Genomic DNA, 17,999 nt, shown 5'->3' on the forward strand with positions numbered 1-17,999 from the left:
ATCATCTACAGGTTTTGCAACAGAGTTCTGCTTTTGCAAGAGGTAACTGTTTACAGCACTTCGGTTCTGGCCAAAGGTTTAAACACTCACTGAAACCAAGTCTATTCTCAATAGTTAATAAAAAATTATGTTATACTTCCAGATGGAGGCAAGAGCCAGTTTTTCCTATTGATTACACTGTACTTTGCCCTGAAATACTGGAAAGATAAATTCTGAAATATGCAATCTGATAATTTCCTTTATTGACTAGCTCCAAAACTATGCTGTATTGCAACAAAAATCTGCAGTTGAACAATACTGATTTTACCTGCTCCATCTGTATTAAATAATATTAGCCTATAGAATGTACAGTGAGACATTTCAGTTTGTAGCCGGGGTATAAGTGCATTATACAACTTGGAGCCATGCATGGAAGACATTACCTGGCCTAAACTACTTGGTTTGGTAAAAATTCCTTCTTAATGTTCCGATACCATGGCAACATGAAGTGGGTGCTTCAATACTAAATATCTAAAGCTCACAAGAATTCATTTTGTGTAATGTAGGACCTTTAATGTACAAAAAAGTGCCCCCATGAACGCTTCCCATTTGGAACGCAGTGACTAGTACTTTAGCTATGTCCATTTATACAGTCAAGCCCAAAATTATTCATACCCCTGACATATTTTGACTTAAACTTACTTTTATTCAACCAACACATTTTTTCTTGATTAGAAATGACACAGGCGTCTCCCAGAAGATAATAAGACAATGTACAAGAGGCATCATTGTGGAAAAAAATTATTTCTCAGCTTTTATTTACATTTGAACAAAAAGTGGCATGTCCAGAATTATTCATACCCTTCTCGATAATCAACAGAAAAGCCTTTATTGGCTAAATGGGCTTTTGTGTGCCTCATCCGGAGAAGCGGCGTCCTCCTTGGTTTGCGTCCGTGGAACCCAGCAGTAGTGTCTGTTGTATTGTCTGGCTTGAGATGTTACCACCAGCAGAGCCCAGATTCACCTGGATGGCCTTGGTGGTGATCTGTGGATTCTTTTTCACCTTGCTCACTATCCTCCTTGCCAGCACAGGTATCACTTTTGGCTTCCGACTACATCCTCTGAGATTTTCCACAGTGTGGAATGTGGAACTTGTATTTTTAAATAATTCTTTGCACTATAGCCACTGGAACTTGAAAACATTTAGATATGGCCTTATAGCCCATTCCTGACTTGTGAGCAGCCACAATACGCAGCCGTAGATCCTCAAAGAGCTTGTCTTAGCCATGACTGTTCACAAACCAACTGCAAAGACCTGCTGTTTTTCACCTGTTCAGTTGCTTAAAACAGCTCCTCCCAATGAATCAGGGTAATTAGGAAGTTTTAGAACAGGTTGTGCTGTTTGGAATGGTATAGAACTTTGGATTTTTCCATAGGCTCTGACAGTTTACAAAGGGTATGATATACAAAGGGTCCACAATGATGCCTCTTGTACATTGTCTTATTGTTGTACATTATCTTCTGCTAGACGCCGGTATCATTTCCAATCAAGAAAAAACTTGCTGGTTGAATAAAAGTAACTTTAAGTTAAAATTTGCCAGGGGTATGAATAATTTTGGGCTTGACTGTATATACAGTCTGTGCTAGGGATGCACTGATACTAGTGATGAATATCTGCGACGATTCAGAAAAAAATGCTGGGTATCGGAGATCGACACTTGAAGGTCTCGTAATGTTTGTGGACTTTTATCCATATAAAGCAGTTCTTTAGTTATTTGAAGGTAGATAACACCCGCTGTATAACACAATTGGATCTGTTTTATAAGTTAATTGTGTTTTTAGGAAATAAATGTCATTTCCAGTCCCTACAATAGATATTGGTGTAACGGTGCATGCCTAAAGTTGTAACAGTACTAGGACTGAACTCTGAACTAAACCAAGACTAACAGAGACTGAACCTGATCTAAACTGGACTCTCTTACAGTTAAAGCACTAAAATAGACACTATATATACCACCATTAATATATCCTCTGGTACATGCACCACAGTTTGAGAATCACTGGACGTAGTCATTGGAAACAACAGCCATGACAGACACAAGTGTTAATAATACAGTATAGAACAGGTCAGACCCCAAAGCAGGAAATTGACCAACGCTGGGTTTGAAAACATTTGTTTTTAAGTATTGGCCAAAAATACAGAAATACTTTTGACCATATTTGCTTTGGTGAAAATCTCCTTAACGTTCCGATACCATAGCAAGATGAAGCAGGTGCTTCTCACAGTTTCATAGGTCAGTGCTAATACTACATAACTGAAGCTCACAATAATCCATTTTGTGCAATATAGGACCTTTAATGTACAAAAAAGTGTCCCAATATTATAAAAAAGATACACACAATAATGCAGCCTAAAAACTATATTAATCATCTTTCGTATACTGCATTTATCTTGACTTCTGGACTTCACCAATTTAAACATGACACTATGGGATGATGAAAAAGAGCCCACTACATAATACCAGGTGATGGACAGTTCTCCTAAAATAAAGCCAATCATCATGACTTATTTTTTCATTAAAAATAAGTTCCTGTTTTGCATATTGCTGAACCAGTGTCCATATATGTCCCTAATGAAGCTGAAAAGCCTCCAAATCACATCGGGCCAAAAAAGGTTATTATTTCTCTGCAATGAGAGGCAGGTCTATTACTGGTGTTTTGTTATAAAAGCAACGCTGACTTGTGGGTCTTCATATCAAATTTTTCTTCCAAATCTTCAGTCTTCTGCGATACTCATACTCGCCTCAGGAGGGGAGCAAACGGCCTCCTGTCCAAAAACAACATGGGCAGAAACAAAGTGGCACCAGGTGAGTTCAACCAGATATATTACAGTATAATAATAATTTCATAGTTTCATATTTCTTGTTTCACACACATTTAGTCAAAATGTCTTGTGTCTCGTCTCATATTGTAGAAATCGTATCTCGTTCTGCTGCCCCTATAGAATATATTAGATTTAGGCTCAATGAGAGGATCTTGCCTTTGGGTTAACGCTAGGCCACATGGCCAAAACAAAATCTAGATTTTTCATACACTGAAAGACCAACAGTTCCCACTCTGACTGATTAAAATAAGTTAAAATTAGACAAAAAATATTATAAAGGGGAAGCTCTTTACATTTTCATCATCATTTTCATCATATGCTGTTATTTAAGAAACTGTAATCTGTCTACAACTACATTTGTATAGACATTAATTTAATTTTAATAGTTCCAATTAAAATAACCTGCTCTGCAAGTAAAGTCAGGAGTAAACCTGTTTTATAATAATCCTCGTTTTATAATTTTTCTTCCATTTTTCTTTCTTTTTTATTTAAGTATTCAGCTTTGCCTGTAACCAATAAAATTTTCAGTTCATTTTACAATCTGTGTATGTTTTTTTCAGAAATGCTGCGTCTAGCCTTGTCACTGTTCTTGGTGTTGTCCTGCCTCACCGTGCTTTGTGCTGGTATACAGCGCAGCCTCACTATTGAAGAAGAAAACCTGGAGAAAGGAATCAGTGAACATGAAGCAAAGCAGTCTTACATGTGGCTTAAGAAAAATAGTAAAGAACTTGCTGAATTAATTACTAATACTCTTGGAAGTGTTCCCGCAGCTGGAGCCGTTTTCAGTTCACTCTTAAAAATACCCTTAAAGCTAATCCCACAAGAAGACAAACTGAAAGGGATTCAATCTGAAATGACTGCTCTTAATACAAGACTGGACATTTTTTATGAAGAGTTGAAATGGGCCTCAAATGACTTCCAGAAGATCCTCAACGATATAGACCACGCCTGGTTAAAATACAAGCCAATGAAAAATAATGCAAATGCTCTTAAGAGCATATTTTGTCCATTTTACAGTCAGTATGCTGACAGTGTTTCAGTCCTACACAAATTATTAATTTCTAAACCAGAAACCGGTGAACAGAGTCTAGCAGATGTGCTTGCAAAAAAATTAAGATGCCATGAAAAAGATTTGGAAGCTAAATTTCTGTATCTGAGAAAGCTTGTATGCAGGGGAAATGAGATGGTTAAAAAGTGCTATGAGTTGATGGGGGTGGATAAGAGTCTCATCCCTGACCCTGTAAAAATGTTACAACAATCTAATTCGGCTTTATTCAAGACCCAACAAAGCTGTGTATCCAACAGTAAACTTTATATAAAGAGAGACATAATAGAACGCATTAATGATGAAATAGTTCACAAAGACATAGCAAACAACATTTACAATTTTCTGAAGGAAAAGTATGACAGATATGACTGGCTGGTGGTTGCATTCACAACTCACTTTTCGAAGGGCATGGGAAGAATCCTGAAAAGACACGTTTATTCAGGATTCACTGCGGTTCAGAGGGGTTCTGTTACTGTAGCAGTCGCCCGTCAACTTACTGGTAGCCATAAAAACATTGAATATTTTAAACGTGACATTGGGGACCATTTTAGAAATATAAAAATAGAGTGTAGGCACGTGGAGGATGAACTACTGAAAATGAACATTACGAATGCCATAACTGCTGTGCATGTCTACAAGAGAGCACACAATAACCATGGAAGACAAGAGAAAGAAGAAGAGGAGGAGGAGGAGGAGGAGGATAAACTTGCTATGAGCGTTGTGATAGGTGCAGACAAAGCGTACACTGTCAGTGGAGAATGTAAAAGACGACTGGGCAAACCTGGATTCTACACAATCATGATTAAGAGCGATGAGGAGGTGGACAATAAAAACCCCTGTGTCTCTTTTAAATGTGAAAATGGAGGGAAATGTGAGGTTGTACCACGCACAAATATCCCAATGTGTCTGTGCACAGACCTGTTTTACGGTAGACGATGTGAGAATAAGATTACATGTGACGTCGACGTTACTGATAATCGACGTCAAACTAATCAAAGACAAAACCCCACGCAAATCAGATCACGAGGATAGGTGGGTAATATATATACAGGTTCTTGTCTTCTGTCCTTCTTGACTATCTAGCACTAACCATAGCTAATATTTACAGCTTTGTGTAGTAAAAAAATAAGACACTGGCTCTTTCTTTGCTTGAACGTGGACCAGATTATATGCAAATGGTACAACTGTAATCATCCTTGTGCAAATAAAAGTCTGTATTAAAAACTATAAACCGTGTTATTTCCTGTGTTGCATATCAAGCTCCAGTTGACACCTAAACACACGCGAGGTATGTCTAGCGTGGAGTACAATAGACCACTTAATACAATGATTCTACTCAAGATCCCCATTCCAAAAACAAAAAAACCTAGACCAGAGGTGTGTTCCACTTCCTCATCCACCTCTGTTTAGAAACAAACCCAACGCACTAGATCATGCCGATAAAGATGAATAGTTTCTAACCATAGTCTTTTGTTCCAAATTGCAGGATTGTAATTTAATCCTACATTCATTGAAACCATGTGATCCCATTTAAAAAACATAACTTAAAGTGACGTATAGGATGAGGATTTCTGATGATTCGTCTTAATTTACTTCAACCTATAGCGGCTGCACCAGAGTCTTATAGAGTGACCGTCTCTCCCATTATTGATGATTACGACGCTTTTCACAAATAAAAAAAATTCTGATACTTCTTCTTTTAACTTCTATTTATGGTTTAATCGAAGAATTTTTAATTTAGGAGCTGTTTTTTTGTTTTGCTTCCAGTCTGGTTAGTGGTCTTCCTCAGAGTTAAAGAACATTTAGCATTCTGCATAAGCATATCATAAACGTGAATAAATTTAGGACCACAAGTATACAAATAAAATGGTGCTTATGCTCTTACACTCTATGTTTTTTCTCTTCCACCTTCTAATGTCTGATTTCCAAAAAACCCTATGCGAAGGTTTGAGAGCTTACTTATTATAATACTTTAATAATAATGCGCCAAAAATATGGGTAATAAGAAATGAATTATCCTTTCAAATTTTACGGAATGAATCGTTACTACAACCAGAATTCAAGACGTGTTGTTTAGTGTAAAAACCGGATGTCTAGGTGAGATACGCGATACTTACGTTATGACCCAGCAATGACTTCCACTACATCCTACACTGTACCCCTAAGCTTGAGTTTGATCCGATCTAGTGTAAAATAATAGACTCGTGGTGAATCGTGTTTATTTAAGTCATGGTTGTGATATTTTGACTCTCGAAAATACATATAATAGATGAATAATACAAAAAAGTTGATTACTTTCATATTGTTATCTTTTGAGGTAGGAACTGACCGTGACTAAAGGCATCCAATTCACAGCAACTTCACGATTAATATCTGTCACTATTTTGGCCTGACATCGATGATACAAACACTACAATTCGAATTAGGGTGTGTAAATGTTGCCTACTAGTCTAAACTCGATACTTTTGATTTAACATGTATATTTTCTGCTATTTATGTCTGGTTATCTATAGTGCTATGTTGCATCTCCTTTCTAATCGACACTGATTTAAAGCTTCACAAGCCTTTAGTTCTTTGATTACGAATCGTACTAATCATGCAGCAATAGTCTACTGTATTGGTTGAGCGCCAATATGTGTACTCTGTAGTCTAATACTTGAATAGTGTTAATCTAAAAATACAATACTACGGGTAATGCAGGGTCTCCCACACAGCGGAGAAAAATTTACGGGCAACTGTCTGCCCGGGTATAGATTTTTTGCGCGCCCGCTCCACTGACTTACCAAAGATATAATGTCCAGTGGGCCCGTCAGTGATGTACGCACAATTCCCCACCCCATTACCGCGCGCACCATTGACACAGGATGAAGCTGCGAATCGGATGGCCATGACAGATCACAACCCACTAGATCCACCTACCACGCATCTATATCATCCCCAAAAATCCATGCACTTTAATGATATTACAGCAGACTGTGAAGCAACTAATCTTATAGTGTATCTGTTAATACAGTGGTCGCGTCCAACTTTTTTTCATCCAAGGCCTGACACTTTCTAAACACACATCAGACAGGAGGGCCGATTCAGCAGGCTGTTAGACTGCAACTCAGTACAGTGAGAATGATGATAATCATAGTGCAAGTTTAAACACTTAGAAATGAGCCGTCAGTCCTCTTCCTATATCACTCTAACAATCCTCATAGACACACATTATATTATCTTCAATATTTAGCAATGTGGAGCATCAAACCTGTTAGAATTTTCCTATATTTAACTTGCATTGTGACCAAGATATCATTTTAATGTGATGCAAGGCGTACAATTTAGGCCCAGAGACCACCTGTAAGCCTGAAGACACAGAAAAATTTGCCCTGGGAGGGCAGACATTTTGCGACCCACCCGCGTATTGACATCGTTCTTAGTGAATTAAATTAATGAGTTATCCACGTGTTGTCTGCACAAGTGACACGTCACTCGAAGAAACCACAACCATAAGCCACACATGGTAGTACACTCTGTGTGCACTTCAGCGTTATACCACCTCCTACAGAGTCACAGTATAAGAAATAAAAAGACCATTGAAAAAGTCTGTTACCTGCTTTCAAGACACTCGCTCCGCGTAAAACTTGCTGAACCCGAATGACCATAGCTCACTATTATGTGTCGCCGAATATCCACAGACGCAGGCGTCAGCATGGCATACCTACCATCATAATAATATACACAGCACGAGTACAATAAACTGCCAGGTGCATCTAATCATCAGTAGGTTTACTTGAGGCGGACCACCCGTTAGCAAAAAGGTACGAGGTCAAAAAGCGATAGCGTCTTCCATCCATGTTTTTAATTATCGAGATAGCATGATGAACACTCCAGATGTAAGTCGCTTTCCACACGAGCAACGAAACCAAGAACTGCGTTCCGATTCACGAGGCACATTCTGTATTTTCCGATGAGGAAACACGCGCACATTCAACTTCTTCATTTAATCTCAAGATAAACCAAAATACTGATGTTCCCTGTTTAATGCTCGCGGTTCCGTCCTCATCTTATCACCATGCACTCACTAAAACAGCCAACACACTTTAAGAGACTATTGACTTTCTAAAAAACTCACACCGCAGTCAGTCCTGAGTAAGTCCGCCCGTTATACCAGGCAGCAGCCAAATCATGCAGTCACAGTAGCCGCCTCCTCAGACGGCGCCGTAGTGTCGGTCTTGGTCCTTGCGTCTTTCTGTTGTCCCCTTACTATTATCTGCTGTGGTGTCAGATGGTCCTGGAGGCTACCTCGTCCTCCAAAGGGCAATTTACACAATTGCCACTGATGCTGCTGGTTCCAGACGGTGAGGCGAGCGGCACAGAGACCAGTGCGCCCATGACTGGGTGGCTGAGCGAGGTACGTACTTTCGCGGCGCAGTCTGCGCGGTTCCGTGCGGGAAAGTGAGGAATGCGCTGTGAGATCCCCGTCTTTGCTCTCCGGTCCTCACGACGCTCAAAATGCCCGAGCTAAGGTCGATGGTGCTGCTATTATAACATCCGGCCAGAAGATGTTGATATCCAGTTTATGTCGTGCCGTCCTCCGCTTGTATATAGGTTCTTCCCGCGGAGGCCCAACCGCAGCTTCTATCACTCTCCGACTCCGACGAGACAATCTGTAGCCCGGACAGCAACTCGGAGCATGCTCCCGCCAGCTTCTGGACTCGGGCTTGAGATTCTTAGTTCCGACCCTGTCTCACACTAGACTAAATTGCATATGACATTTAATGCGTGAATCAATGTGATCTATGGGCCCATTGCATACATGCCATAAAAATGATTTAGGTGTTCTATATACAATAGCCTCATAATACCACAAATAAACTGGTTTACCTACATTGATGCACGGGAAGAGCACCAGGACACCCCATTTGACTCACCTCAGCCACCCGTTCGCACGTACTGGGCTCTGATGTTCTGTGTTTAGCCTTACATATGGCTGCAATACATTAGGCCAGTTGTTGGTAAAATTAACCCTGGAATGAATGAATCGGCGGCGCGTCTGAAGAGAACAACATCTCTCAACTCCCGTTAGACGTGCACAGTTACAATGGCTACGGAATTCAGCGCGGCATCATCTATCAGGCGAAAAGGAGAACGCAGTTTCTCCATGACTGCATTATTCACCGCAAATAGTTCAGTTTGGACTCTGGCTGTTTCATAAATAGATTTGGTACCACGGGTTCGCATTCACACCCGAGGAACCGCACAAAGTTGGTCATGTTTTTGACAGTGCGGTTTTCAAAGCGAAACCCATGAGCGAACACCTCCTTTTGTGAACCTCGTTTCATACGGTCCTCAATATATTGCCCGCTTTAGTCTGAACCATCTGATCAATAAACATACCGAAAACACTTAATGAAATGAATAAAGTCCACCGAGTCAATACTCAGCGAGTCCAGATTATTGACGTTACCCTTTGCCCCCTCCTCTTTTGTTCGCACAACCAACATGTCGGCCTAATCCACGAACGAAGAAACCCCCCGAACTGCTTAACCATTCTTTCTGGTTACTCTTAACGCGATATTTGGACATCTGGTCCATTATAGAAATCAATCAGAATGGTGTTTCAGATCCGATGCAGACTCTACACCCCAAGAGTTCTTTGCCCCAGTCAAGTGCGGTCCCATTTAAATAGATGTCAGTGATTCATGGGGCAATTAACAACCATGGTTGCAGTGAAATAAAGAATGCACTGTCTGCATTCTGATAAAGCAGCCAGTTAACATTCACCTGATACTAGCTGATAGAGACCCAGAAACCTTCCCCCCCAGCATTTCCTCCTCAAACAAGATTAACGCAAACGACAAAATCCCTGATCCATCACATGCTGCCATTATTGAATAATTTACTACTTTCAGTATCTCTGTAGGAAGCAAGCCTAATCAGGTCTAACTAATAGAAAAAATGCAATAAAGAAAAAATTTGCTGGATTGGGTAATCTGCCAAATATCATCTAGGGAATCATGTGTTGACTGATAATTTCCAAACTAGATTGAAATTCTAAAACATCGTAATTGTAATATGAGAACTAATGTTAACTGGTATTAGTCGACCCATGAAAGTCTTCCAATGATCTTGAAACTTGTTTAGACTACCAGAATTAGTCTTATTAACTATATCGACTTTTTATATATACTACACAAGGCTATCGAGCTAGCAACCCTGTTGGATTATTGTCAGATACCCAAATCAAACCAAGCAAATATTTTTCTTTATTTTTTTATCAGCATATATTTTTTTGGCATCTTATAGCTTCTAATCATAGTAATTAACAGGCACACGTGTAGAGAGATAATAGATTTGAGAAGAAACGATCCCAAAAAATATACCATCCTATGCACTAAAACAAAAAAACAATGAAATTTGAGTACAATCAAGTTATTAGCTAAATCTGTAGTCGTTAATATTTTTAGATTTGATTATTGAAGAAAGTATGCTAAGATTCTGTCTCTTATTACACTACGTTAATCAATCTGCAGTTGGCAAAATTTAAGTTTTACGTTACCTTTCAAACAAATGCAATATGTTAATACCATCTACCTTAATACCAATCTGAACATATCGACTCAAGTGAGTTATCAGCACACTCTTACAATTCATATTATGCTGCATAATATCATAATCAAGTTCGAATCATTCTTTTTCTTATAATTCTAGTACTTCATAATATACCGACTCTATTAGTAAATGTTGACACCAGTGAGTATACACTTACCAAGTCGGCATGCTTATTTAAATAAGTCTCCGACTTTGTTCAAGGCAGGCAAAGAACGCACTTGAGCGATCTGTGAGCGCATGGACCTTTTAGATCTGAAACACCATACTGAATATATTTATATTTAGGCAGGTGGATACTTAAGTAAAACGTGGTGCGACTGCGAGAGGAGACAATGGGTTACCCTCATTGATTTGTTGTGTAATGTTGATTTAAGTGCACCAGGTATTTATTCTTCACGAGTGCCAATATACTAAGCGCGTTCCTCAGTGTCATATTATACAGATCTGTGTATGTTTTTTCAGAGAGAAATGCTTGCGTCTAGCCTTGATCACTGTCTCCTTGTGGTAGTTTGTCCCTGCCCTCATCCACGTGCATCTTTGCACTGACTGATGACAGCGGTCCAGCTTAACATCACTATTAGCAGAGAAAGAAATAACCTGAGAAGACAAGACTCATACTAGCGAAATTGATAAGCTCTAGCCTATATAGTTCATTTCTCTACATGTGGAACTTATTTAGAAAAATAGTGAGAAAACTTGCTGCTGACTTCTCAAATTACTAATACTCTCAGGCAAGTGATTCCCGTCAGCTGGAAGCCGTTAGGTCAGTTCGGATCACCGCTACTCTTAAAAAACCTCTTAAAGCTAATCCACAGGAAGACCAAACTGAAAGGGAAGTTTGACTCAATCTGAACATAGGCTGCTCTTAATACAAGACCCTTCAATTTTGTACCAATTGAAGAGAGTTCGAAATGGGCCTCAAATGACCCTTACCAGGAAGATCCTCGAACGATAGAGACCCCACGACCACTTCAGGTTTAAGACAGTACAAGAACTAAAGACCAACGAACAAATAATGACACAAAATGCTCTGTTAGAAGACATGCATCTATGTTTATGCTCCATATTTACAGACTCAGAGAACTGTTGACAGACCTAGATTTAAACCAACACACCTTTACTTTGGATGTTCTGTAATCATTAGCTTGTACAGTCCTACACCAGAATTTGTTAACTTTTCAATGAGCCTCAGAAACCTCTGTTAGGCAGAATCGATATTTCTGCATAGTCTAGTACTAGTCACTATAGTCAAAAAAAATTTAACGAATGCCATGAAAAACATTTCAGGAAGATACAATATTGTGTATTCTGAGGGAAATGCTTGTCATGCAGGGAGGAAGATTGCAGATGGTCAAAAGGTAGCTCCTTGGAGATATAGCATGGAAAGATAGATATCAAAGAGACTCAAAGTCCCTGACCCTGTTAATACATATGTATACAACAATACTAACATTCGTTCTTTTATGTCGAAGAACCACATAACAAAGCTGCGTAAATCTCAACATGGGTAACTTTAATCGATGTAAAACGACAAGAACATAAAGAACGTCAGTTTAATGTATGAAACCATAGTTCATAACGACATAGCAATCAAAAACATTTAACAATTTTTCATGCATCACAACTGCTGTATTAGTGAAAAGTTCTCATGAACAGCGATTAATGACTGGCTAAGTGGATTGCTCAATTCACCAAAGCTCACTTTTCGAAGGGCCATTCTTTTGCCATAAGAGGATCAGTACCTGATAGAATGACATGTTTATTCCGTAAGGAATTCACTGAACCGTCAAGAGGGTTCTGTTACTGTAAGTCAGTCGCCCGCTATACTGGTGAAGCCAATGAAAAAAACTTTGAGAATATTTCTTGTTAACGTGACATCGGGGTGAGCGGCAATTTTATAAGCACAGTATAAGAGCATAGTAGTCTAGTGAGGAGCACAGTGGAGAGCAAGTGAGACCTAAGACTTCTCGAAAGAATTAACGAAACACGTACGAATTGCTATAAGCGTGGGCTGCTGAATGTCCACAGAAGAGATGACACTAGATAATCCATGGAAGAACAAATAGAAAAGAACAAAGGCTAGGAGGAGATGAGGCAGGCATGCAGCAGGAGGATAAATCTCTGCTAACTGACAGCTTCATGCGTGATAGGTGCGAGCAGCAAAAGACAGTACACTTTGGTGCAGTAGTGAGAAATTGTAAAAGAACGACTCGAGGCAAACCTGGATATTCTACAGCAATCAATGATTAGCAGCGATGATGATTTTGGATGGACAATAAAAATTAGCCCCTGTGTCTTCATTTGTGAAATGTTTGAATAGATTAGATGTGACCATTGTAAGTGCAACACGAGCACAAAATAATCTCAACATTAGCTGTCATGTGAGTACACACAGCAAATCCTTGTTTTTTACGGTAGGGAGCTGACTGGTGTGAATAAGATTACAATATAGCTTTGAACAATTTATCTGATGACAATTCGACGATCAAAATAGACTAATTAAAGCGATCACACCCCCATCGCAAATCAGACTCAACGAGGATTAGGTGTGGTAAAAATATTATATACAGTGTATCTTGTCTTGCCCTGTCCATTCGGTTGACTATTCGAGAGACGAGCTTACCATAGTCTTAATATTACTACAAGACTGTGTTGTCAGTTGGATAAAAAATAAAGACACTGGGCTTGACCTGTCTTGCAATTGAACGGTGCGACCAGATTATATGCAAATGGTACAACTGTAATCATCCTTGTGCAAATAAAAGTCTGTATTAAAAACTATAAACCGTGTTATTTCCTGTGTTGCATATCATTCATAACACCATGCAAAGGAAATAGTCCATATAAATCACTATCAAGATTGAACAACACCTTCTCCTAAAACCTGGCCATAAAAGGATATAGTTTCTAAATAGATGCTTTTTTTTAAATTGCAGATTGTAATAAACCCATCATTGAATGCTGATTTTAAAAACATATTAAAGTGCGTATGAGAGGTTTTGATGATTCTCTAATTTTGACTTAATTTGGTGACACATTTTAGACAGTTCCATATTGATGATTACGATTTACACAAAATAAAAAAAATTTTTCTGATACTTTAAACATTATTTTAACAAAAATAAAGGTGTTTTGTTCCATTTTTATTTGTAGAAAAATTACTTCTGTACATACAAAAGTGTTTTAGACCACAGTAAAACATGGTTGCTAGTTAACTTTTTTTTTTTATTCTCTAATGTGATTTCCAACCAGGAAGTAAACTTTTAAACTTAAAAAATGGCCAAAATGGGAAAAGAATTATACCATTTTAGGTAAATCTTAAAAATAATGATCTTAAGTGTGTTTTGGTAAAATGTCTAGTGAACGCGGCTTATTCAGACTGATTCATACCTACTCTCTCTACTTTATTTGTAGACTGTATTTAAATAGGCTTTGAATGTGTAGTTTAATTGTTGTATAATCAAAATTAAATAATCATATCAAAAACTTGTTCTTTCATTTTTTATTTATAGGACGACCTGATAAGGCTAATACAAAAATTACATGAGGTGACATAAAGACTGTACACCACTGCCAAGTTCGAATAGGCCGACCATAAAACCAAATTATTTAAATGTCTTCAGTATTGTCGGTTATCAGCTTGTTCACTTCCAACGAACCTGTTAAACTTCAACAGGCTTATCTTATTACACGTACTTTTCATGCAAATTCTACTGTAGCCCAAATGTGTACTCTGTAGTTATTCTTGAAAGGTAAATCTAAATACATACTCTAAATACTCAAAACATTTTACATTGCATTATTCATTCGCCTGGCCTGGGTAGACTGGACTGATTACTGATGTCATCAACACTCCCTGAACTGTAGGCACTGCTCTGTCTGAAGCTCTGTTACTCAAGTCAGACTTCAATCTGAGTTTTGTTTTAACACAGTCTGACCAGAAAGAGCTGATTTAGCTGGAACTACAGCAGGTGAGATGATTTGAGCCGGTAAACATGTCTCGTACACATAAAATTACTGTCACAAGTTAGATAGCTTTTGATTTTCAGTTAGTCACTCTCACCTTTTTTGTTGAAAATCAAACACCTAAACAGAACCATGCACACTCGTATTGATCACAGACTCCAGAAAGTGTGTTGTTTAAATCAGTTTAGTTTTTGTTCTGGAGTTTTCTAACAACTTTTTTGGTAGTTCTTGCTAATGTGTGCATTGTTGTGTCACTATGGTAACTGCACTCCCAGCGTGATCCCACTATCAATAGGGATGGGACAATAAATCATGATAAAAAAGGTAGAGCTTAATCGTTAGTGCTGTATTTCGTAATTTTACGTAGCTTCTGAGATCTGATGGGATCAGGCTTTGACAAGCTGGTATGGCCTTAACTCAATCTGGACATCTGGGTTCTACCTTTTTATATCATTAAAAGGGTCCTGAAGATGTTTGTGAAAAATAGACTTTATTATAAAGCACAGTACCTATAACATTTACTGACTCTGACTGTTTAAAAGAAATTGATAAAATAGCAAAAACATGATGTGCTGACTGATGTGCAGATGTTGTAGGTATAGTAGGCTAACTCACTCATGTAAATGTAATAAATACAAAAAACTCTAACTTTAGTTTGATTTCATTTTTTTTGTCAGTATTTGGGATCGTTTCTCTTCAAACTATTCTCCCTGTCTTATTAATAGACTATAATGCCAATATTGCTGTAAAAATAAAGAAAAAATTTGCTGGATTGGGTATCTGCCAAATATCAATCTAGCTGATATCCTGGTTAAATAAAAATGTATGTAATAAGACTATTTACTGGTCATAGTTGACCCAGAAAGTCTCAAGGTTTGAACTTTTGATATATACACACAATTTTTCTATAGTTACTAGAGATATGAATAACCTCTACATAACACATTTGGATCAGTTTTGTCTTATGTTAATCTTGTTTGAAGGAGAAAATGCTAAGTTCTGTCTCTACACTAGTATCAGGTGCAAATGTTAACTCTTATCAAAATGCAAAAGTGCAGTTCTTATTTCACTAACAACCACTGTTTTATTGCCCCATGATACTACTCTCTATTTAAAGACCGACTCTGACAGGGGCAAAGAAACTCCTTGGGTGAGAGCTGCTTGGATCTGAAACACCATCTGATATTTTATTTGGCAAGATACTTAAGTAAAAAGTGGTGGAGACGAGAGGGACAAGGTAATTTTGTGTGTTTATTTGATGTACTGTCAAGTATGTCTCAGGTCATATACAATGTTCAGTTAATTTTACAATCTGTGTATGTTTTTTTTCAGAAATGCCGCATCTAGCCTTGTCACTGTTCTTGGTGTTGTCCTGCCTCACCGTGCTTTGTGCTGGTACACAGCGCAGCCTCACTATTGAGGAAGAAATCTTGGAGAAAGGAATCATTGAAAATGAAGTTAAGCAGTCTCATGTGTGGCTTAAGAAAAATGCTAAAGAACTTGCTGCATTAGTTGCTGATGCTTTTGCAAGTATTCCCGAAATTGGCCCTTCAGTCAGTGCAATCTTAAAAATGCCCTTAAGGCTAATCCCAGAGGAAGACAAACTGGAAACGATTCAATCTGAAATGGCTGCTCTTAGTACAAGACTGGACATTTTTTATGAAGAGTTGAAATGGGCCTCAAATGACTTCCAGAAGGTTTTCAATAATATAGACCACGCCTGGTTAAAGTACAAGCAAATGGAAAATAATGAAAATGCCCTTAAGAGCATATTTTGTCCATTTTACAGTCAGGATGCTGACAGTGTTTCAGTCCTACACAAATTAATTTCTAAACCAGAAACCGGTGAACAGGGTCTACCAGATATGCTTGCAAAAAAATTAAGATGCCATGAAAAACATTTGGAAGCTAAATTTCTGTATCTGAGAAAGCTTGTATGCAGGGGAAATAAGATGGTTCAAAAGTGCTATGAGTTGATGGGGGTGGATAAGAGTCTCATCCCTGACCCTGTAGAAATGTTAAAAGAATCTAATTTGGCTTTATTCAAGACCCAACAAAGCTGCGTATCCAACAGTGAACTTTATATAAAGAGAGACATAATAGAACGCATTAATGATGAAATAGTTCACAAAGACATAGCAAACAACATTTACAATTTTCTGAAGGAAAAGTATGACAGATATGACTGGCTGGTGGTTGCATTCCCAACTCACTTTTCAAAGGACACAGCAAAATTCCTGACAAGCCACATTTTTTCAGGATTCATTGGGGTTCAGAGGGGTTCTGTTACTGTAGCAGTCGCCCGTCAAGTTACTGGGAGCCATGAAAAAACTGAAGATATTAGAAAAGGAAATAAATTGAACAACATGAAGTGTAGCAAGGTGGAGGAAAAACTAAAGGAAGAGAACCTTATGGATGCCGTAACTGCTGTGCATGTCTACCGGAGACCACTCAAAGACAATGCAAACCAAAAAAATGTAAACCAAAAACCAAAACAAAAAGAAGAAGAAGAGGAGGAGGAGGACAAACTTGCTGTGAGCGTTGTGACTGGTGCAGACAACAAGTTCACTATCGTTGGAAAATGTACAAGAAAAAATCCACTGAGCAAACCTGGATCCTACACAATCATGTTTAAGAGTGATGAGGAGTGGAACAAACAAACCCTCTGTCCTAAGGGTTTTTGTTTGAATGGAGGGACATGTGAGGTTGCACCACGCATAAATATACCCATGTGTCTGTGCACAGAGCTGTTTTACGGTAGACGGTGTGAGAATCCGAAACCACCTATAAAGGTCACTGATTGTCGAGAGAGAGTTGAGTAATTTTACTTGTGAGAAGTTGGTCAGCACCAATTGGTTGTGTGAAAATAACATATAATAGCATGTCCTGAAACTGTAGTTAACCTAAAAGGAAATAGTGAGGGGCAATTGTTTTATTTGAATAATTGTAAGTTGTGAACATTTGCTCATAATTATTAATTCTAATATCTGTAGATGCTAATGGGGATCTGAATACATTTAAATACATCTTCACTTCGCTTAAAGTTGATTTTACTAATGGTCTTGTATTGAAAACATCTAAATATGAATGGTTTTATGGAGAACAGAAGTTAATAAAATCTCACATTGCTTGCCACAGTCTGTATTTCCTTCATTGCACAGCCTACACTAATTTACACTGGAAGCTGTACTGTTGCAGCTAGGTTTAATATTAAACCCTTTAAACTACTGGGCACATTTGTATTCACAAGTATAAAAACAGATAGTTATATTAATTAAAGCACATTCTCTTGTATCCAGAGAGTTTTTGTGGTCTCAAAATAGGTCTAGTGTCATTTCCTTTGTCTTGAAATCAATATTAATACATTATACTGTACTGAGCAGGGACAGAAGTGGTGGTTAGTTTTCGTCGGACTTTATCTAGACTTCCCATCAAAATAGCATCAAGACAAGAGAGTAGCGATGTCTTTATAAAAGGTGCCACAAAGTAAGTAGGTAGCGCTGGTAAGAAATACTACAGTATCTG

The 17,999-nt window shown here is 38.2% G+C and overlaps 1 protein-coding gene across 1 annotated transcript; it reads left to right on the plus strand.

The window, feature by feature from the left end:
• Nucleotides 1-2,624: 2,624 nt before the first annotated feature.
• On the plus strand, nucleotides 2,625-5,142 carry LOC110165492 (SE-cephalotoxin-like). Its single transcript, XM_055150951.1, has 2 exons — nucleotides 2,625-2,846; nucleotides 3,424-5,142. The coding sequence occupies exons 1-2, from the start codon at nucleotides 2,822-2,824 to the stop codon at nucleotides 4,941-4,943; spliced, it is 1,545 nt and encodes a 514-aa protein (XP_055006926.1). The 5' UTR covers nucleotides 2,625-2,821; the 3' UTR covers nucleotides 4,944-5,142.
• Nucleotides 5,143-17,999: the final 12,857 nt, after the last annotated feature.

The sequence above is a fragment of the Boleophthalmus pectinirostris genome, unplaced genomic scaffold (genome assembly GCF_026225935.1).
Source record: "Boleophthalmus pectinirostris isolate CB_2022bp ecotype Guang Dong unplaced genomic scaffold, ASM2622593v1 HiC_scaffold_15, whole genome shotgun sequence".
In the NCBI taxonomy this organism is placed as follows: Eukaryota; Metazoa; Chordata; class Actinopteri; order Gobiiformes; family Gobiidae; genus Boleophthalmus; species Boleophthalmus pectinirostris.

What these genes read in the sequence shown, in the direction of transcription:
- LOC110165492 (XM_055150951.1), top strand. Translation starts at nt 2,822, where the DNA reads ATGGGCAGAAACAAAGTGGCACCAG. An exon ending in CAGAAACAAAGTGGCACCAG is followed by an intron (nt 2,847 to 3,423) that starts GTGAGTTCAACC and finishes TGTTTTTTTCAG; the next exon opens with AAATGCTGCGTCTAGCCTTG.